At 44.1% G+C, this 23,229-nt stretch overlaps 1 protein-coding gene across 1 annotated transcript; it reads right to left on the reverse strand.

The window, feature by feature from the left end:
* Positions 1 to 3,916: 3,916 nt before the first annotated feature.
* Positions 3,917 to 14,880, reverse strand: OTUD6B (OTU deubiquitinase 6B). The gene is made up of 7 exons (XM_066625528.1): positions 14,670 to 14,880; positions 12,836 to 12,990; positions 11,947 to 12,039; positions 10,718 to 11,030; positions 9,623 to 9,684; positions 8,284 to 8,390; positions 3,917 to 4,234 (listed from the first exon to the last, which is right to left on the reverse strand). The coding sequence occupies exons 1-7, from the start codon at positions 14,776 to 14,778 to the stop codon at positions 4,150 to 4,152; spliced, it is 924 nt and encodes a 307-aa protein (XP_066481625.1). The 5' UTR covers positions 14,779 to 14,880; the 3' UTR covers positions 3,917 to 4,149.
* Positions 14,881 to 23,229: the final 8,349 nt, after the last annotated feature.

Here is a 23,229-nt window from a genome sequence, read left to right on the forward strand (position 1 = left end):
AGTCTGGTCTCCAAACCTTCTGAGCCCCATGTTCCTTCTTCCATTTCCAATCCCATGGAATCTTCTTCCTCTCCTGCCAGGAAGCCTGCTATTAAGTTAACCTATGATCCCAAGAGTGCTGCCATTACAGTACTTCCTTTCAATGGCAGATCCTTCGACTGGTCAAAGAAATGGAAGGCTAAGAAGCATCTGGCCAACCTTTTAAGGAAGGATATATCTGAAATCAATCTATCCAGAGTTGTGAGACTGCATACGTACCAACGACAGGAACGCTTTTTGCTTTATTTTCATTCTTAAGATATTCCAAACTTGATGTTCACTTACTCCCATGACCTCAGAGATGTTGGAATTAACCCTCACAGGCACTTTAAGAACGCGGTTGTAACGAGGCTTGTTTTGGCCTCCACCAAGGACAATCTTAAGCCCACCAATGAGCCCTCACCTGCTCGGAAAGTGCTTCCTGTTCTGAACTACAACTCCTCTCCACCTCTTCTGGATCTCCCAATATCATCTACTCTTCCTTCTCTTCAGTTGGCTCCATGTCCGGATTCCAGTGTCCCTGCTGACCCTATGGTGGAACGCTAAGAACTTTCACCTCGTTCTTCATTCAGCCCTCTTCCTCCCCCTGAAATCTCAAATCCTGATTCCAAGGACTTAAACAATTTTCCATCCCTCCCCCACCCGTGACAATTTCACTTTCCTTGAGGGGAGTCCATCTATTATTCATTCATTTTCCTGTCCCCCAGGCGTACCCTTATCGCCTACATGTGTTGTAGACAGAAGTTCCCAAGGAGGCGCCTTCACTCTTATTGATGCGCAGACCCAAGCAGTGCCCCCCCTTAGTTGCGATTTCACTAATAAGGAGAAGACTCGATTGGATGTCTCAATGGAGAATTTTTCAACTGCTTTCTCCAGTAACGGCGTATTGGATACCTCCTCTAAATCGATTGACAAGAACTCCGCGACTGCGAACTTCTATGTGAACGGTTGTGTTCTTCCCGTATCTCCCCAATGTATTGTAGTTAATGATTTTTCCCATTGACTATCAGTCCCTTCTCCTTCCTCCCTGATTTCTGCGCCCTCGTTGAAATTGATTTCCTGGAATATTGCAAGCTGGAATAGGAAGAAGGCTGATCCGGATTTTATCAAATTTTTGTCCAGTTTTGATATTATTTTTTTACAGGAGACCAGGTCCTTGGAAGCCTCAATGATTTCCAGATTTGCTTCTCATCATCTAGCAGCTTTTAAATCCAAAGCGAAGGGACAACCCCAGGTTGGCCTGTGTTGTTTGGTTAGATTTTATCCTTGGTTTGATAATAATCCCTCTTCTTTCCTATTCTTTCTTTCTTCAAGTTTTTTTATTTAAATGTAATGAGTTTCAAATCCTCATGATGAATGTGTACATCCCCCCCTCTGACCCATCTCCCCTGAACTATTGGGCAGCCATGAGGAGAACGGCTGAGAAGTTATCGTTGTCTTATCCCTTTGCCTCCCTATTAGGTGATTTTAACTCTAGACTTGACACAAGTAATATTTTCCTGGCCAAGTACATGAAATGGGACCTGGAGGATACGATCCCCCCCCCCCCAGTTTCAGGGGGTTAGGAAATCCCTTGACCATAGCATTAACGGTTATGCTCCCTATATGGTCGATCTGTGCCTTAGTCTCAGTCTTTACATTCTCAATGGTTCTTTTGGGAGTGATGCCCAGGGAGAATTTACCTATCTTTCCCCCCATGGGGCGAGTGTGTTAGATTACATCTTAGTTTCCCCTGAGCTCCTCCCCATGACCCTTGATTTTCAAATTGGACTTCGGACAGATAGCGACCATTTACCTGTATTATTGTCATTAGCGTGCCCCCTTTCTATGCGGGCACATAGTGACCCCCCTTCCCAGTTCTTTTCTCGCCCAAAGTGGTTGCCCAAGACTGAGGCGGCCTTTGATCACTGGTCCAGAGAACCTGGGATAGAAAACCTTAGACACACTATAGAATCAACCAACTCCTCTCATACTGCAATTTTGACCTGTTGAACAATTACTCATATGCTAGTTGAGAGGCTTGGCTCGATACAGCCTTTTACCAGCAACCGTGGCCTGCCCTCTTGGTTTGACAGACTGCTGGTCAGCGAAGCACTGGGTTTGACAACTTTATCGTATGGCTTGTTCCAATTCCTCACCTTTTTTTTTTAGATCTGTATTTTTCTTTCAAGAAGTATTGCCAAAGACTTCTTGAGTCAAAGAAGAACTACTTTGCCCTAAAAAAGTGGTTCTTGTTGCTGGAAGCTATCTCAGCTAAGAACAGCAAGTCCTTTTGGCATTTGGTTTCTCGATCTAACTCACCTCCCCTTTCAAATGAACAATGTCTTATCTCTTCCTCTGATTGGGTATCCCATTTTTCAAAAATTTTTACCTCCCCGTCTGACACCAGCTCCTGTACGCACACCCTATGATCTCCCTATATGGCCCCCGGTCACCAAGGATGAGGTGGTACAGCTTATTAACTCCCTGAGGAGTGGGAAAGCTCCTGGCCCAGACGACATTCTGTGTGAAATTCTAACCTACGATCCTAGCTGGTGGGCCGATCTTTTAGCAAATCTTTTCACCTTGATAGCCACGAATCAGGGAAAGACCCTGATTGGTCTATCTTCCACTCTTGTTCCCATTTATAAAAAAGGTGATCCCTCCTCTCCCGTGAGGAAACTCTATGCCAAACATCTGCTGAACAGGCTAAGTGCCTGGGCCCAGCAGAAGGCCTTGCCTGTGAGGGAACAAATAGGTTTCCATTTGGGTTCTTCTACCCTTGACCACACCCTTTTACTATCCTTTCTCGTAGAGAAATACTTAGTCCACCATAAGGGCAAATTATTTCGTGGCCTTTATTGACCTACGTGGAGCCTTTGACTCCATCAACAGGGAACTTTTATGGAGCAAACTAGCTTCATGGGGATTGACCCGATTGTTGTTTTTGATCCAATACTCCATTTTTCTAACTTTTGCTGGGTCCGTATCAACAGATCCGGATCTCTCTCGGACAGGATCTCTGTCATGAAAGGAGTGCGTCAGGGTTGCATTTTAGCTCCCCCTTTATTTATTTTTGGCTGATTTGCGCACTTGGTTGTTTCACTGTGATCAATTTGCCCCTACCCTCAATGGTGCCCCCTCCCTATTTTGCTTTATGCCAACGATTGGTTGCGTCTCCAATTCCCAACCTGATTCCCTTCTCCACGATCTACTAAAAGATCCCTATACTTCTAATTGGTTTAGGCTCTTCGAAGCCAAACTCCAATCCTTGGAAATTACCTTGGAATCACTTGCCGACACTGGTCTTAATCAGGCCCATTCCATCATTAAGACCATACTTTTTGAAGTCAAATCCCAGTTATTAATTTCTAGCATCAACCCCACCTGCTCCCCTCATTATTTCGGTCTATCTCTTGCTGCCGACCGTGCTGTTATTTTAGGGAGCTAGTTAATCCAAGTAAGAGGCGGGCTTTTATGCTCACCAGGTTCATTATTTTTCCCTCTGCAGTTCTTGAGGGAAGATTTTGCAATGTTCCATTCGATAGTAGGACCTGCAAATTCAGTTTCCTGGAACCTGACACGGTGGTTCATATCCTGTGTCACTGCCCTGCTCTTCGAACACTTCGTGATTCTTTTTTTGATCCAATTTTGCCTGTTCCCCCTGGTTCTTCTGATGATCCCTTGCATTTTCTTTTGGAAGATAATTTTGCAACTACCACTGACTTGGTCGCTGATTATTTGTTAGCTGTTATAAAGAAAACATCCTCATGTGTTTCATCTACCTGAATATTATGCTGTGAACAGAATTGTTGGTTCCTGTGCCCTGTTAAATTTGTTTTATGCCAATAAAGGTTCTCGAACTCAAACTCAAAGAAGATGCAAAACCAACCAAAAATTCAGTAATACACAGTTTATTAAGAGATTACAAACACTTCAGGAAAAAGTTTCTAAAACATGATTTGAATCAGAATCTATAGTGTTTATAGAACAGACTTCTTATGTTTCTCCAAATCATCAGTGTCTTTTAAAGAACTGGAACAGAACTGGTATGCTTTCAGACCTATTCAAAGATGAGAAGTCTTAAGTACAAAGATGTACCATCATTCTTGTCTGCTGATGAATTGCGCATTAGCTTGCATTTTCTGTAGGCATGTCCGTTAGAGGTTTTACGGAATTATAATGTTCTCCTAATCCATATGCATGTCTCATATACCTAAAATAAAAAAATTTATAGACAAACAATAAAAATTTCCTCTGAATTCAAATAGCACATAAACATGTCACTACAGTGATAGTATTAAGATGTAAGCCAACCTGGACAAAGGCTACGGGCCTTCAGTTCCAAAGGGCCCTGTGACAGGGATAATCTACCACAGACACTTGCTTATAAGTAGACCCCACAGATAAGTCAAGGGCAGGTTTTGAGCCGACAATCATGGAATTTTCTATGGCCCTCAGATAAGTCGGGGGTTAAACTTAGGGTGGCGTCTGACTATAGTTTTGTCTGATTTTACCCGGGGCCAGTTCCTGAAAAATAATCTACCACTAATTGTTACCTAAGAACTGTAGTCTCTAAATTATTAAAAACATAGTAAAAGATCATAAGATTCATTTTTATTCTTTTTTAAATTCTGGTCTTCACCACCTTTTTGTAAACACTATCAGAGTAAGTGCACTGTAAACTACATACCAGTAAAACAGTGGTTCCCAACCTGGTATTCATGTACTCCCAGGGACACTCAACAGGACCTTTAAGGGTACTTGAAAAAGAATGGAATAATGGCAGGAAAAGGTTCTGCTCTGGAATGCCTTGCAAGGACCAGCAAGGCAGGAAGGGAGATAGCTAGTTGGCTGTGAAAGCCCCACCAATAGCTAGTTTTTGGTCATCAATGCATCTATGAACCAGTGATTGAAAACCAGCACAGTAAAAGAGCTGAAACATAATATGGAAAGTGATCAATTTCTCAGCACACTTCTGGTGCAAAAGAGTGCAAAGGCAGAGTCTTCTGTTCTTCAAACAGATGAAAAGAGAAAGTGTGTGATGAATACATGAAGTCTGGGCTTTCATAGAGAAGAGATGAGGGCTTGTATTATTACAAACATTTTGCTAATATGAAGGGTACAATTTATAGAAATGGGCTGCCAAAGGATATGAAAGTGAAAAAGGTTGGGAACCCCTGCAGGAGAAACATGAATCAATTCCACCTTTAAGATGTCTGGCGTGTTAAGCCAGAAGCTCTACATACAACATACAACCCATAACACATAACTGAGAGTGTGCAATTCAATTTACAGCAGAGAGATGAGATATTTGCAACCCTTTTTACTCAGAAGTAGACCCACTGCTTTCCATGGGTGTTATTCTTAAGTAATGGTGCACTGAACTGTAGCATGGGAAGGAGGATCCCCCACTATCTACGTGTTTGAAAATATCTACGTATTTGAAAATCATGACTGTATACAGAAGTTATCTGGAAGCAAGCCGACTGCTGAGGGAGAGAAGGAGAAAGTGCCTGCACTAGTCTCTTTTGGACATTGCTGCCTTCCTTCTCCCCCAGTCAATCAGGTTGCTCCCAGGGGTTCTTTGCAGGAGAAGGGCCCCTGGGAGGAAGCAGGTGAGTTGGGGAAAGAGTATTCCTCTCCTTCTCCCACACTCCAAGAACAGAAGGAATTGCCCACCTGCCTGAAATGCTATTGGCGTTGACCTAGTAAGAGGGTAAGCAGGGAAGGAAACCACAAAAGGGATGATGGAAGAAGAGACAGGAGGAAAGCTGCATAAGTGTGGGAAGGAAGAAGGATAGAACTACGGGGGGGGAGGCCTGTGCAGATACACACACTATGGGTCCAAAGACACCTAATGTCCAACCCTTAGTCACCTGCTGGTTACTAAGAATGAAGTTAATATGAGAAATAAAATCAAAAGCACAAAAGGGAATTCAGTTCTCATCAGCTAATTTCTTGCTAGAAAGAACACATTTAAGCTGTCATATTCTGAAAATCCTGCCTTTCCACCTCATCCTACACTTATCTTTTGTTAACTAATGAAGTTCAACTTGTATTTTAAAAAAAAAGAAGAATGAGATGACTGTATACAGAATCATGCTTGTTGCATGTAAGGATGCTTGTTGCATGAAACAAGCAATCAGCTGAACTGTCTTCCATTCTGGCATAGTGCTTTTACAATACCTGCACTTCACAACACGATGAAGTGGAGGTGTGTCAGGCATTCGGAGCTCAAATGCTTTCCTGAATCTTAGAAGGTAACGTCATATTCTGGAGTGGCAATGTACCTGGTATGATTATCAGATTAACAAATGCTTCATTTTTTACTCTATGACCACCTCTACCTCAAGTAACTGCCTCAAGCTATAAGCTGAAAAAGTAAATAAAATTTTTGAATCCACCTTCACTTCTACCCCAAACCATTTAATCTCTCGCCTTATCTCTAAAGCTATTCCCTAACCTTTACTACATGGAACAAAGCTTAAAAAATCCTCATTGTGTAGAATTTAATATTGGCGTTCTGGCCAATGTTGTCATATTTACCACACTCTGAAACTTTTATGCTTATGAATTTGCACTTTTTAATAAAAACTTTTCTAATCAAGTCATCACAAGAACAAATTCAAAAGCAGTTTGAAAAATACAGTAAACACTGGAATTTGGGAAATGGAATTTGACAAATATCTACTTCTCTGTAGATATAAATGTTTAAGATTGCGCTGTCAGACTTTTTGTACAGTCACTACTGATTTTCCATCTAACTCTTCTATTCTACTTACCACTTAATTCTATCACTCATGATATACTTGTAGAAAGAACTGTTGTTGTCACCACTGTTAAATAACTGAGAGTCAGAAATCCTAACTGATCAACTGCAAAGTGACAAAAATCTACCAATAAACACAGTCTGCTCCTACAATATGCCTCTACTCTTGGGACTCCCCATCCAGCAGTCTTATTTGTACAATAGGAAAGGATTGATTAATTTTATTACAATTGGACATGCTTCATTTATGCACAACATGGCTTCATTTTTCACCATAGTAATGCCATCTTCTAAGCAAACAATTTCACCAACATTTTCAAATGTCCCCTGCCGTAGTGAGAGCACCACTGTACAGGCAAACACCAGTTTTACAGATGACCCTGACAAAACTGATGCTTTCAATAAATTATTTAACACAGATGGAGACCTATTCACTGTTATTTATTACCTTCCCATACAAGTGGCATACCTTGGGGTCCTGGCGCCCGGGGCAACCCCGTTTTCTGGTGATGTCATCGTCACCGCAATGACTTCTGTGTGGCTACCTGCTCCATTGGAAAAAAGGGGAAACGAAGGAGGCAGCCAAGGCTTGTAAGCCTTGTAAGCGGCGCAGACTTCTCCGTTGGAGCATTTTGGGGCTGCTGGAAGCCCACCTGTCTGGGGCGCTGCTTCCAGCAGCCTCAGGCCGCTCCAAAGGAGACCTCCGCTGCTTACAAGCGACACAGAAGCCTCTGTCGGGCCCGGGAAGCCTAGAGCATCAGCGCAACAGAAGTCGTGCTGATGCTCTAGGCTGCCCTCTCACCTCCAGAGGCCTCTCTGAGGGAGCGAGAAGACAAGGGCGCCCGGGCTAGAGAGTCAGCACTGATGCTCTAGGCCACCCTCTCGCCTCCGGAGGCCTCTCAGGAGGCAGCGAGAGGGCGGGGCGCCCAGGCCAGAGCATCAGTGCGACAGGAGTTGCGCTGATGCTGTAGGGTGCCCCTGCCCTAGCCTCCTATAAAGGAGGAGGTCGGGGGGGCAGTGCCGACTCAGCTTCTTGCTGCCCCTCCAGGCGTGCTCCTGGGCACCCCTCCGTCGGGAGAAGGCTTTTCTTAAAGGGACAGAAGCCAGCAGAGCTGCTGGTTTCTCTCCCTTTAAAGAAAAAAGCGGGCGGGCGGGCAGAGGGGGGAAGGCTTGAGGCGGTGCCCCTGGAGGGTCAGCACCTGGGGCATTTGCCCCCCTCCAGGTATGCCAGTGCTGTTTACCCAGAAATAAGACCCCCTACATTTAAGCATGAATAGAAGCTGACCTAGCACGTACATTTCATTGGTTAAAGTGAATTTACTTGAGAGCATACATTATTTATGCCCAGGTTTTCCCCATGATCTGCAAAGAAACCTTAAATTTATTGTTCAAGAAATTTGTAAGTATCAGTCATCTATATAGTCTTCTTCAAACACAAAAATAAAACCTTTGAACCTCAAAAAGTTAAATTACACAAAAGGTTAAATACTTACACAAGTATTAGTGGCTTCCTGTTGTATTCTTCACCAACAATAATGGGAGATGAATCTATTTGTACAACCTCAATTGGTGTTTTTAAGATGTGTGATAGAGCCCTTAGCTGTTAAGGCATAATGACAATTTAATTTATCCCATCTTCTCACATACAATCTCAAAGCATCAAGGCAATTTACAGTAACAGAGTTTAAAAAAAAATTAAAAATTCAAACATGACTCAAAAACAATTCACGAACAAATCAAGACCAGAGATCAGAACTGTGAAGCAAAATTCTGTTTAGTTTTGGTCCCAGTTTTTTTTTTTTTTTTTTAAAGATACTGTAAAAATTCCTAATAAAAGGAAAGAGGCTGCAATTCTATATCTTCTTTCCTGGATGCAAGGCCTGCTGAACACAACAGAAGTTACTTCAGAGTAAATATATAAATTGTGCTTGTTCATCTTAAAGACTAATATTTTAAAAGCAGAACTTTTGTAGATTACAGTCCGCTTCAGATACTGAAATGGATTGAACAGCAACAAGCATATAAGCGCAGGAGACTGTAATTAATGTGACTAATATGGCTTTTCTCTTTATTGTTGCTAGTAGCAGAATGTCAACTGCACAAATGTCACTAACGGACCTAAAATAAAGGTACAGAGCTATGAATGACAATTGGTTATTATAGCCTATTTACCCAACTATTTCTAACGTCTTGGCAAGCTTGAGATCTATAATACGGTAAAATGTAAACTCTGAAAGACCCAGGGCCAATCCTATCCAGTTTTGCAGCTCCGGTGTAGCCACAATGCAGTCCCATGGTAAGGGTACACATGTTCCCATACCTTAAGAATGTCCCAGTTACTGCCCCTTCACCACAGGATACAGCGCAAACCCCACTAGCACAACTGCACAAGCACTGGAAAACTGGATAGGATTGGGCCCCCAATCTTTTTACAAAGTAGAAACATTCTTCCACAATATAGACCAGTGATTTTCAACCAGTGTGCCATGGCATATTGGTGTGTCGTGAATGGTCCACAGGTGTGCTACAGGAGTTTGAGGGTGGGTCATTTATTAATAGGCCCCTAGGTGATGGGAGCCTCCAAGCCAGCAATGTGGCGTGCCTTGCCAGTTGTCAAAAAACCAGTGGTGCACTTTGACAATTTTAGCATCTAGTCAGTGTGCCGTGAAATGAAAAAGATTGAAAATCGCTGGTATAGACAAACCAAAAATGCTTGTTGGTATCATCTGCAGTAAGGACTGCCTAAAGCTGAAGCAATTTCAGTATTTTAAAGTTCTCTTCTTAAAAACCTCAAAAATTAGATATTAGGAAAGCATGAATCAATATACTTACTTCTAACTGACCACCCCATGCAGTTGTGTTTGCTATATCGTAACAGTATTTTTCAAATTCCTCTAGGGAGAAAAAGAGAGGCAGCAAGTGAATCTTTTTTAATTTGGATGTTGGAAGATCAAGTAAACTAAAAAAGATAAATGAAAGTCTGAGAAGAAACAAATCTTAGTATAGTAAAATATGAGGGAAAGGGAAGTAGATAGTAAAGACAAACAATCAGTCATAGCAAGCAGAAATAAGAGCAAAGCTGGAAAATTGGGTTATATGACAAATACAATAAAGGAATGAATTTTCCAATAACGTTTCCAGTATAAAATACCCTGATTTGACAATACCCTGCACATGCCTGATCTCGGAAGCTAAGCAGGGTCAGGCCTGGTTAGTACTTGGATGGGAGACCGCCTGGGAATACCGGGTGCTGTAGGCTTATACCATAGTCTTTCAAGACTGAAGGTTGCCAACCATTCCAGTATAATAACTTGTGTGTTTCCAAACTGTTCCGAGGTCCTTTTTATATACAAGGTATATAATCACACATGTATACTTTGGGGAATAGGGGACTGCAGTGATATTAAGATACATTTAAAGTCTCAGGCCCTCAAGCTGTGATCCAGTAACAAGGATTTGCAGTACTATGTTTTATGTAGTACTTGAATTTGTCCTCCAAATCTGCAATCCTGTTACTTGTAAGTAATGGCCACTGAATGCAAAGAGGTTTACTTCTGAACAACATGAACAGGATCAGATTTGCACACCTTCACCTGCTCAAGGGACAGGCCACAGCTCTGAGGGAGACTACCTGTTTCGTAAGCAAAAGAAGATCCCAGGTTCCATCCCTGGCATTTCCCTGCACAGCTAGAAAAGACTGCAACACTGGAGAGCCACAATCATGACAGAATATATACAGACCAAAAGCCGAGTGTAAAGCAGCTTTTTATATTCATAATTTTGAGGTCCTCAAGATCTGGACATAGGCATATTATATAATTGAAGCACAGTACTGGCATCACAGTATTGATATCAACTGCATTTGCTGCTGCAGCCAACAGGCTTACTGGTAAGGGAAACATTTTCAATTGCAAAATATCTACCCACCTTGACTGTACAAGTCTCCTGTATTTGGGTTTGTCAAAAATGGAAGGAAGTCATCCATGTGACTTCTCACATACTCTGCTGTCTGACTTCTAAGAGTTGCAACTGTCCAGGAATTCTGTCGCTCCTTGAGCTGATCTTCAATAGCTCTGTACATGCAATGACCATCAGAGGGAATCTGTTTAATGGCCAATTGCCTTCTTGATAAAATGTGTACAAGTTTCTGGCTTTCAAGGTGCCTAGCTCCTGTTAAATTTTCTATCTCAGCTTCTGCTATCCTTTCTTCTCTTTCCTTCTCCAAGGCTGCTTTTTTCTCCTGTGGTTGAAAAACAAGTGTTCACATTCTGAATTAATACAACTCACGCTTAGAGGGTTCCCTCTTGCCTGATAATGTGAGGCAGATGACTCAGTGGGTTCAGGTGATGATTAATGTCTTCTTGCAAGAGGGGGTGGTCACAGCTGTCTTGATGGAGGTGGTTGAGAGACTCTCCTGAAGAAACCCTCCTTGGCAACAATTACTGACTTTCTGCAAGGAGCTCAAGCAAGGTGCTCTACTTAGTTTACAGGAGGAAGAGCCCTTAAAATTCCAGAAGTCAATGGCTTGTAAACTGAAGGTCACGATATCTACGGTGGGGCCTCAGTAGCTGCAGGGGATCAGTTCCATGACCCTCCACGGATACTAAAATCCACAGGGGCCAGGATCACAGTGCCAAAGTAACTTATCTGGAGGCTGTGCTGGGCCATCTGGAGGTCATGCCAGCCTCCTCAGAAGGCATCTCAACCAGAGGCTGTTTCCAGTTTGTGTCAGCAACTTTCAGGCTCGTCCAGGAGGTGAAACACAGGGAGGCTGTGGACAACCCCCCCTCCCCCGCGCGCCTCAGAACACCTCCTCGACATGAACCAAAAATCACTGACATGAACAGGAGACCAGTCAAATCTGGGAGACCCTCTGAGGATGGGCTTGGCATCCACGGATGCCAAGCTGCGGATAAGGCAGGCCCACTGTATTTATGGAAATCTAACTCCTAAGGTTTAGAAGAGATCCATGGAATTCTACTGAAGAAGTTGATGAGAATTCTGACCCCGCTACCCAACTGTGCCAACTACTGCATCTGTTTGAGCCATGGAGCTGGCTCCAGTTTCCAATGTAATCCCATGGGCATCAGCTTCAACACCAAAGCCGAAATCCTGCACCTGTTCCTACACATTGAGCATAAAAATCCAAATCTTACCCGCCTTTTCTGTGCTTTTGATATTTTAGGAGGCTGACTCAGTTCTGTATCCTCAAGCTCCAATCTTGCAATATCTATCATTGTCGATTCTTCCTAAATGAAAATACGCATTACCTAAAATCTGGAACTAAAAAGCTTCTTGATTTTTCAAACCTCATTTTCAAAGTCAGTTCAAATGCAGAGATCTACAGCTTTGCTATTCCTCACAGCTCCTTCAAATATGCTATATCATTCTCACCACCTGTAATATCAAAGCTATTACTGTAAATCGTTGATATCTTTTCCTACCAGTTTCAAATCCCTTTTCATATCTTTGATTGCAATAGTCAAACCCACTTAGTTAAAATATCTTGCAAAGTACCACATGTATTTATAAGCAACTTGCTTATAAGCAACAGTACTACCCTATATTTGATACAGGGCGCAATCCTAACCCCTTATGTCAGTGCTTTCCAGCACTGGAATAGCGGTGCCAATGGGACATGTGCAATGGGATCCTGCAGTTCGGTGTCACTCACGGAGGCCTCCTCAAAGTAAGGGAATGTTTGTTCCCTTACCTCAGAGCTGCACTGCCCTTATGTCAGTGCTGGAAAGCACTTACGTAAGGGGTTAGGACTGCACCCATAGGCAGTAAAACTACCAAGAGCCACATGTATTCTTTAGTGATCATTCAAGCATTCACAGTGCACCTCAAGATATATCACTACCACAATTAAAAAACCCAAAAGCTTCAATATGAAATACAGCTTTGGTGGTGACTACGCCAAGACCAAGAATAAAATATCCTCACAGGACTTTAACACACTTTTGCCCGGCCCACAGGTCCCTGTTGTGAATATGCAACATTAGGCAGAAATGGCTTAACAGTAAGGTCCACTTTGATTCATACCTTATTCTGCTTTGGTAACGTCTCCTTGAGCTTCTTAAGTTCCTCTCCGTGTTTCTGTTCCAGTTCTGCCTCCACTTTGGCAACATCATCTGACAACTGTTTCCTTCTCTTTTTATCATTCTTTGGAACAGCATTTTTCATTCCTTGAATTTTGGCTGCAGAAATACAAAGCATAGAGACCAGGGATGAGAACCTAAAACTGATTCACAGGTAACTAACTGGAAAATTAATCATTTGATAGTAATTAATAATACAATGTTGTCAACAATATTTATATATCGCCTTTCAACAAAAAAGTTCACAAAGTGGTTTACAGAAAAAAATCAAATTATTAAATGGCTCCCAGTCCCCAAAGGGCTCACAATCTAAAAAATGCAGAACACCATCCCCTGCCACTAGAAAAGACACTGTGCTGAGGTGAAGAGGGACACTTACTCTTCCCTGCTAAATATCATGTGTGCCTATTTAAGCAAGTTTTTCTAATATCACTGCCCGACAAACCCAAATTTCAGCAAACATCTATTTCAGAAAAAGTGGCTAAGTCAAGTGCTTTTTCTGACTTTGTAATCCTCTGCATAATATGGAAAACAGTCTCTGTTGTCTAAACATTGACTCAAAAAAGAGAACCTGAATTTCATTCCAATGTTGAAAATTAATTGTGCCGAGTTGTGCAAGTGCAGACTTCATATTTTAATCTCATACTATAATTACAATTTGTTTTTGCCTAATTAAAGAACTTGACAATGAACTTCTTTGAGATCAGATTTTAAGCAGGGTTAGAGTATACTTAGGCTCACTGATTTCAATGGACTTGTTAATGATCCCATATGCGTAGCCATTTCTGCCCAACTTTGCATATATGCAACAGGGACCAAATGTGGGCCCAGCAGAAATAGGTAATGATGTCACTTCTTAATAATGTCACTTCTGGTCCTCAGCAGGCACCACGAATGCTACAGGTTTCGGCCCTCTGTACAAAACCCTGCATCAGATCTTCACGACAGGATGCCACCTTCATGCTACCGGAAACACAGGAAATGAGCAAGGCATGCAAGCAAGCCCATGTGGTGGCTGAGAAGGCAGGAGAGGCAGAGCCTCTCCACCAGAGTCCTTCGAAAAGCACCGCCACCATGTGAGGTGTCCAAGCATTCACAACCCATGCGCAGAGCAGGGAGGACAGAGGAGCAGGCAGGCAGAACACATGGTTTGTGGGTGTTTCAGCGCCTCATATGGTGGCAGCGCTCCTCCTCCAGTGGGGAGGCTCTGCCTCACCTGCCTCCCCACCCATCGACTCACAGGTGGCAGCACTTTTCAAAAGACTCTGGCAGAGAGGCTCTGCCTCCCTTCCAGAGTCCTTTGAAAAGGTGGTGGGTGGGGAGGCAGCGGAAGCACTCACCACCTCACAGGTGGCGGCACTTTTGGAAGGCCTTTGGGGGGGAGGTTCTGCCTCAACTGCCTCCCCACCCAACCACACATTCCTGCATAAAAGGGGGGGGCCCTTATACAGATGCCACTCATCTGCTCTCCCCCAGATTTCTGGAGCTTTCCCTTGAACAGCAGGTTGAATTGCAGCAAGCCAAGCAGTGCCAACTGTCTTCACTGATTCCCCTAGCAGGCAAAAAGCTTCCCCTGTTGGGATTTCTGCCATGGCTTTTAAACTGGTGCCATTTTTTGCAAAGCATTAAGAGGGACCTAAACAGGCCACCCTACTCAGAGCAGAGCAGACCAGGCCATCCATGCACAGCTCCCAGCCAGCCACCCCAGGCTAGTGCAACCTGCTCTGGACACTGGCGGAAGGATACTGCCCTAGTGCAATCTCCCTCCGCCTCCTCACCTTGCAGCTCACGCTTCTCCTTGCGCTGCCGCCGTATGAGCAGCCCCAACGCGTCCTCTTCTCCCTCTTCCTCCGCCATGGCCGGCGCTTCTTCCCCAGGCCTGGCCATGGCAGGACCGGCCGCGCCACCGCTCCGCTCCCTCGCCGAGTCCCCGGCCGCGCTGCCTCCGCCTACACACAACCGCCGCCTCTCGAGAGGGAGGCAATAACTCCCACAGACGACCCCGCCCACAGAGTCAGGAAACCGTAGAGTACAAGATACGGTAGTTCGAGAACATAGACTCGTTCATGCATCTTCTCCATTGGGAGAGGACACAGAGCTAAGAAAGCGCTAGAGTGACTCTTACATTTCATGGAAAACTTCTGGGTTCACTTTAAAAATACATCTCTTTTTGTTGTTCTCCAGCAGCAGCAGCGAGAGAGGTGCCCACAAAAATCAATAGCAGGTCTCCTGAGGGTGTGTGTGTGTGAGCAGTCCCTTAGGTAAAATAAAACATGAGAACAGGCAAAAGAAAATTGTTCTTTACACAGTGCGTAATTAACCTGTGGAACTCCTTGCCACAGGATGTGGTGATGGCATCTGGCCCAGATGCCTTTAAAAGGGGTTTGGACAGGTTTCTGGAGGAAAAGTCAATCACAGGTTACAAGCTCTGATGAGCATGTGCAACCTCCTGATTTTAGAAGTAGGCTACCGAAGGAGGCTACATGAAGGCAGTGGTACCAGGATGCAGGTAGCTTGTTGTCTTGTGTGCTCCCTGGGGCATCTGGTGGGCCACTGTGGGATACAGGAAGCTGGACCTGATGGACTTTTGGCCTGATCCAGCAGGGCTCTTCTTATGTTCTTCTGCTCAATGTTGCATATACACAACAGGGACCAAATATTTATTTACCTCGGGCAGCCATTTTCAGCCACTGGTGTGCTGCAAATGGTCCCCAGGTGTGCCACGGGAGTTTGGTGGAGGGTCATTTATTAATAGGACCATTGAGGATATGAGCCCCCTACCAACAGCAAGGTGCGCCTTGTCAATTGTCCAAAATCTGATGGTGTGCCTTGACAATTTTAGTACCTTATCAGTGTGCCAGGAAAAAGGTTGAGAATCACTGACCTAGGGAGTGATTAGTCTGTGAAACTCCTTGCCACAGGATGTGGTGATGGCATCTAGCCTTTAAAGGGGGATTGGACAGATATCTGGAGGAAAAGTCCATCACAGGTTACAAACCATGATGGGAACATGGAACCTCCTGGTTTTAGAAGTAGGCTACCTCAGAATGCCAGGTCCAAAGGTAACAGCAAGATACAGGTATGCTCCCTAAGGCATCTGGTGGGCCACTGATATACAGGAGGCTTGACTGGATGGGCCTTTGGCCTGATCCACAGCCCAATCCTATGCGTATCTACTTGGAATTGTCCCATTGTATTCAGTGGGGCTTACTCCCAGGAAAGTGTGGATAGGATTGCAGCCTCAGTGGGGCTCATCTGATGTTCTAAAACAGAGGGGCAAAGACAAGAGTTGATGCTCTTTGAAATTCAGGTCTGATTTTTGTGTAGAAATAATGATTTCTGATGACACCTAGAGTTTGTGGCTACGGGAAGCTTTCAACTCTTAGTTAGTGGAACTTTGGAAAGTCATTCTAGTGTTTTTCTATCCATATAGGAGGAGGAAAATATGGGAGGAAAGAACTGATTCCATCTAGTTAAAGCTCCATGCCATGCCACCTGGTGGCTATTTGGATCATCAGAATTGACAGCTGGTGCTACCCTTTGGCTCCCTGGGATGGAGTCTACAGAGCAGAGTCTACAGAACTTGAACAATTGCTCATTTTCTCTAACAGTGTTTCTCAAACGGTGGGTCAGGACCCACTAGGTGGGTCGCGAGCCAATTTCAGGTGGGTCCCTGTTCATTTCAATATTTTATTTTTAATCTATTAGACTTGATGCTTCCATGGTATGTGACTGCATTTGGGAAAATGTTACCAACCTGTACTTTTAACAAGCTACTATGTACATTCATTAACAATGATAGCAAATAGGACTTACTCCTGAGTAAGCATGGGTAGGATTGCAGCCTAGGATTGTTAAAATTTTCCTGCCTGATAATATCACTCCAGTCATGACATTACTTCTAGTAGGACCTGACAAATTCTCATTCTAAAAAGTGGGTCTCAGTGCTAAATGTGTGATAACCATTGCTCTAACATAGGGGTGCCCAAACCCCAGCCCGGGGGCCACTTGTGGCCCTTAGTGGCTCCCAATCAGGCCCTCAGGGAGCCCCCAGTCTCCAATAAGCCTCTGGCCCTCCAGAGACTTGCTGGAGCCCATGCTGGCCTGGTGCAACTGCTCTCAGCATGAGGATGACTGTTTGACCTCTCACCTGAGCTGTGGGACAAGGGCTCCCTCCACTACTTGCTGTTTCACATCTGTGATGCAGCAGTGGCAGCGAAGGAAAGGCTGGCCTTTCTTTGTGCAAGGCCTTTTATAGGCCTTGAGCTATTGCAGGACCTTCATTCATTCATATAATTTCCATCTCTAATAAATTCATTTGTGTAAATTTATGCAAATTTGAAATGTAAATTAATTTTTTCCCCAGCCCCCTGACACAGTGTTGGAGAGATGATGTGGCCCTCCTGCCAAAATGTTTGGACACCCCTGCTCTAACACAATGTTTCTCAACATTTGTCCCCTACTGTACCAGTTTGTATAGTCTTGCCCGGGGCTTTTTTTTCTAATGGAAAAAAAAGTCACGGTGTTCCTGCACCTTTTTTTATGCAGCCCCCCCCCCCTGCTGCCCGCCCTGCCACTGCCCAGAGGCTCTCCAAAGGCTCGTCCTGGAGCGGAAGCAGCAGGAGGCGCGCAGCTGTGGAGCTGCCCCTGCACTTCACAGGGGAAGGCAAGTCTTCCCTTGGCTCCTCTCACTGGGGACCTCGAGCCCACCCAAGCTGGAGAAGTGTGCGGGGAGATGTAAGTGATCTTCAGTCCCTTCCTGTGTGAGAGATGGGGGGGGGGGGTTTGATGTCCCTAAGGGGCAAAAAGTCTTCTGGGGAGAGCCACTGGTGGGGTGAGACACTGGGAGACTGACCCACTTGCCTGGATCAAAGGTGGAGGGGGAGCTCCAAAAACAGTCTGGAGCTGGAAGGAGGAGGTGCCCCTTGGAGGTCCCGGGCTGCGTTTCATTCTCCTCCAGACTGTCAAGGCAATGCTAGGCGTGTCTACTCAGAAGTAAGCCCCATTGTGTTCAATGGGGCTTACTCCCAGGAAAGTGTGGATAGGATCGCAGCCTTAGTGACGAGGATGAGATGCTTCCTTCCTTCGCTGTTTAAAAAAAGGAGGAAAGGATGCTGCAGTCCTATCCGAACTTACTTGAGACGGATTCCAAGGCACACCGTGGGGCTTACTTTGGAGTAAACGTGCATAGGTGCAGACTGCCACCGTCTGCACGGGAGACAATCCCGTTGACAGGAATGACGCTTCTGACTAGTGGGCAAGTCTCCCCCCCCCCCCCAAAGAGCTTGAGAGATTGGGTTCCATTATGGAACCCAAGAAGGCATCTTTGAGCCCATGAGGTCTCCAGGAGGGCATCCAGCCAGACACTTACCTAGACCTGTCCTGCTCAGCTTCAGCAAGGTGCCTGCCTCATCATGTGCCCTCTCAAATCATGCCCATGCATCTTCCCCATCTGCTTCCCAGCCCACTTCCTCCTTTTTCACTTCAGTTCCCCAGCAGCTGACAGCCCATGTATAGTCCTTAGAAGACTGAACTATGGTAAACGTCCATAGACACACCACCATCTCTCCCAGTCTTGCCCCTCAATAAGGGAGCAATAATGAGATTGTGCTGAGAACCAAAGAACCATCTCATTCCCCTCCCCACACCATTATTTTCTTTCCTCTATTAAGTTTAAATTGATGTGATCCACCAGATCAATGAGAAGAACTCTGCAGGGGCCTGCAAAGGGGTCTGCAAAACAATATGTAAAACGGCTTGTGCCATCAGAGAGGGGGGGGCTAGTTTCTGCTCTAGTTAAGACATCAGGTGACAACCAGGCAGCAACATGACTTCATGTGTGGTGCCTATAGTAACCATATGCTTGCTAACAGAGGGACTAATCTTATGCCTGGACTGAGCAATGTACCCAGTTTTAGGAAGTGTGAGACCTGGTGTGCACCCGGCAAGTCAGAGAAACTGAAGTAGAGCAGAAGGGAGGGACGTTGTCTTGGCAAAGGTGCAAATTTATTTCAAGAACTACTATTAAAACATTTTTCTCTTAAGACATTGATTCTCACCCCTCCTCTCTTTGCACAGTGAGGTTCCAGGTGCATTTTCTAACCAAAATCCAATATATGGCAAACCCATTATCTGGCAGATAAGAAATTCAAAGATGTAATCCTTAAAAGTGTAATCCTACGCATGCTTAGTCCAGAGCAAGGCCCATTGAACTCAGTGTACTTAATTTTGAGTAGACATGCACTATATAGAATTGTGAGTAGACTCAGTAGATTGTATGTTGAGCCTACAACCAAACCCATAGTTATGCACCCCTAAGCCCAATGATTTTAATAGATTGATCGGAATAATAATGGGGAATGGGGACATAGTACACAGGGGAGAACCACAAAAGATGGGTTAATGAATTGATTAAGTTATGAATCAAAAATCATATGGTCACACACCCTCTATTGGTTCAAGATGAGTTGTAAAGTAGATTATATTCCGGTATTATAAAATTCCGGTAATAAATAAATAAATAAATAAAAGATTAACAAATTGTGAGTTCCTGCACCTTTTTTTTTAAAAAACAAAAACAAAAAAAGCACTGCTCTCACCTATGGTAAGTACAGGTCCAGCCTATTTATACACGAATTTTTTATACACAGATTTGACTCAACATGAATGGCCCCTGCAAATGAGAAAGAATGTTCTGATCCCTGGAGAAGGGGAAAAATGCATCCCTTTAAAATCAGTTTTAAAAACTCAACAGTCCTTTAACAACAGCCTCCTTAATAAGAGAGAGAGAGAGAGAGAGAGAGAGAGGGCAGCAGGCTAACAATCCATCAATCCTTCTCTCTCCTGCAGACCCCTCCTTTCCCCCAGCATGTGAAAGAAAGGTTTTGCATTGGTGAAGGGAGGGGCTGAGTGAAGTGCTGATGGATTGTCTTCTTAATGACTCTCATCTTAGAGTCAAAAGGTCAGCAAGGCTGTTTTTCAATCACTGGAGCAAAGAAATTGTTTTTTAAATTGATTTGCTATAGTGCTTTTTTTTTTTTTTAAATCCAGGTGAGTGCTTAGAATGGAACCCATGCAAACAATTAGTCTCAACCTGTACCACCAATGATGGCATTGCTGGTTACTTCTGAATTGGGAGGCAAGATACAGTGTAACAGTCGCCAGTAAAGAGGCCCAGGGCAGACAGGAGGGTTTCTTCAAGTGTGCAAAAAGCACACTTTGGAGCTCTGCCTGCCAAACTAAGCCTCTTACTGCTGCTTGTCTAATTGCATTGCTGGTCTCAGTGCCAGGCAGCAGGGGTCTGTGAGTCCTGTGAGTACCACCAAAACTACCTCAAGAACCACCAGTGTTATGAGTACCACTGGTTAAGAAACACTACTCTAACATAAGGGACATGCTGTCCAAAGTTAGGGAAAGTCTGGTTGGCCCATAGCACTGCTAATGACTAAAAATGTAAAAAGTTAAAAAATAAAAGATGAAAAAATTCCTCTCTGAAATCCTGGAGAGCTGCGCCTAGGCAGTGTAAGCAGTGGTTAATAATGATAAATAATAAACAATGCTAAGCTAGATTTACTAATGGATTTCTGTAAGGCAGTTTCCTGTGTTCACACTTTGAAAGCCAAAACAGGCATCTGAAGCAAGTAATCTAATACCATGTTAGAATCACACCATTTGTCTGTATAGCCCAATATTGTCTACTCTGATAGACAGTGCTGTCTAGGTCAGTGTTTCTTGAACTGTTGGTCGTGAGCCAATTTCAGGTGGGTCCCCACTCATTTCAGGGTGTATTTTATTTTTAATATGTTAGACTTGATGCTACCATTGTATGTGACTGCATTTGGGGAAATGTTACCCATCTGTACTTTTACCAGGCTCAATGTACAGTATATGCTTTTAACAAGGATAGTCACTGGGGCTTACTCACAGGTAAATGTGGATAGAATGGCAGCCTTTGGGATGTTTTGACAATTTTTTTAAAAACAGATCAGCAAATGCTTGGGAGGGTTAGAAAAATTCTTCTTTATGTTAAATAAATGTTATAGTTATTGTAAACTTGTAATTTACTTGATTTGATTGTATGGGGGGTGTTAAAAAACTTCCTGCTTGATTATGTCACTTCTGGCCATGACATCACTTCCAGGTTAATGACATCACTTCCAGTGGGTCCTGATAAGATTGTCATTCTAAAAAGTGGGTCCCAGTGCTCAAAAGTTTGAGAACCACTGCTGTAGGTCAGGGATGCCCAAACCACGGCCTTGGAGCCACTTGTGGCCCTCAAGGCCTCTCAATGTGACCCTCAGAGAGCCCCCAGTCTCCAATGAGCCTCTGGCCCTCCCGAGATTTGTTGGAGCCCGCACTGGCCCGATGCAACTGCTCTCAGCGTGAGGGCGACTGTTTGACCTCTCACGTGAGCTGTGGGATGAGGGCTTCCTCAACTGCTTGCTGTTTCACATCTATGATGCAGTAGCAGCAGCAAAGGAAAGGCCAGTCTTGCTTTGTGCAAGGCCTTTTATAGGCCTTGAGCTATTGCAAGACCTTTATTCATTCATATAAGTTCATCTTTAATATATTCATTTATGTAAACTTATGTAAATTTATTCAAATTTTACATTCAAATTCAAATGATGTGGCCCTCCTGCCAAAAGCTTTGGACACCCCTGCTCCTAGGTGATGGGAATACCCCACCTGAGATCCTGATCTTTGAACATGTCATGCTAGGGCTTGAACATGGAAGAGTCATGACATGGGAATGACTTGATTTCCCCTATTTTTTATAAAGGGACATCAAACCTTCTGCCTTTTTTTTTTTTCTTGGTCTAAATCATCCCCACCCCAAGGCAGTTACTAGCGCTGTGATGAAAAAGTACAAGCAGCAACAAAAGATCCCACATTATGGGCCAAATCCTATTCAATTTTCTAGCACCAGTGCAGCCATGCCAACGGGGCATGTGCTTCATCCTGCAGTGAGGGGGCAATCATGGAGACCTCCTCCAGGTAAGGGAATGTTTGTTCCCTTTCCTCAAGGCTGCATTGTGGCTGCACCGGCACTGGAAAGTTGGATAGGACTGGGCCCTGTCCTTTTGGACTTCAGTCTGTCTTGACACACAAATGAGACAACTGCAGAAATATCATCACCAAGGAATTAAAAAATGACTGGATTTACCTATATTTTGTAGACTCTTAACATGCCACAAATAGAAAGCAAGATTCACAGCATGGGGAGGGGGAGCAGCCATTAGGATTACTGAAATCATAGAAGAAGTAACAGGAAATTTGAGCTCCTTTCATGTGAAGAGGAGGGGGGGGAGGAGAGAATCCATTAACAATCATGTTTGAAGACAGCTGGCTTTCTCTAGGAGAGGCTTAGCAGTGGCAATAATACCTTGGCATGCAGCAGCTAGGGTAGAAAAATATTTTTAGGTTCTGCCAAGAGTTTTGCCTGACAGTTATGCTTAATATTTCCAACGAGAACGCTTTGAGTGTTGGGCTGGAAAAAGTTTGTGCATTATTCTAAAAATAAATTTGAGAAGAATAGCAGGATTATACCAGAAATGACAGAGACACCATACAGAATAGGTAATAGCAATAAAGGAGCACTGCAAGAGCTCATGTTTCAAGATAAGAAGCTCCTCACCCTTTGTGTAAATGAAGACATTGTCGCCATAATGACTGCAGGCATGGCAATTTGCCTAAGTTGGAGGAATTATTTCAGTAGCATCTGCCAACTTTATAACAGCATGATCTTTCATAAAATAAACGGCCTGTATGTTTTTCAATATTGCATCTGGAGAAACATTTGGGCATCAATGGGGAAGACATGTAGTCAGATGTATTGGACCAAATGCCATCTCATGACTGGTGTTGTCAGAGAATGGGGTGGCCAGGATGGTGTAGTGGAAGAAGTGTAGCACTTGGACTAGGGAGATGGCTTCAAATGCAAGTCATTGTGAGGTCTGGCAGATCTCCTGCCCTTCTCCAAATGTTAGAGGAAGTGGGGCAGGGGGCAGGACCAACCTAGCTAGAATATTGATGGATGTAGCAGCTTTGAGCAGTGAGTTGGGTAGGAGCAGAGGAATCGAGGAGGTGTACTTGATCCTCACTCTCTGAGAGTAAGTGGGAAGAGGATTGGGGCAGCAGCAGCTCACCTCTGCCTCCAGTGAGTAATCACAGTGGTGGGGCAGCAGCAAGCAGCAGCAGAATCATACATAAGACTTTTGCATTCCATCTTAAAGCTGCAGTTCTTCTTATACACACTTTCCTAGGTATAAGTCTCATTGAACTCAACAGGCTGTACTTCGGAGTAGACATGCCTTGGATTTCTACGGACTGCCAATTTTT

Source organism: Tiliqua scincoides, chromosome 4, assembly GCF_035046505.1.
Source record: "Tiliqua scincoides isolate rTilSci1 chromosome 4, rTilSci1.hap2, whole genome shotgun sequence".
NCBI classification, from domain to species: Eukaryota; Metazoa; Chordata; class Lepidosauria; order Squamata; family Scincidae; genus Tiliqua; species Tiliqua scincoides.

Bases quoted from the DNA above. Each gene is read 5' to 3' on its own strand.
- OTUD6B (XM_066625528.1), bottom strand. From the start codon at position 14,778: ATGGCCAGGCCTGGGGAAGAAGCGCCGGCCATGGCGGAGGAAGAGGGA. The intron at 11,031-11,946 runs GTAAGATTTGGA...TTTCAACCACAG, and splicing joins CAAAAGCACAGAAAAGGCGG to GAGAAAAAAGCAGCCTTGGA. The intron at 9,685-10,717 runs GTGGGTAGATAT...TTTTCTCCCTAG, and splicing joins AGGAGACTTGTACAGTCAAG to AGGAATTTGAAAAATACTGT.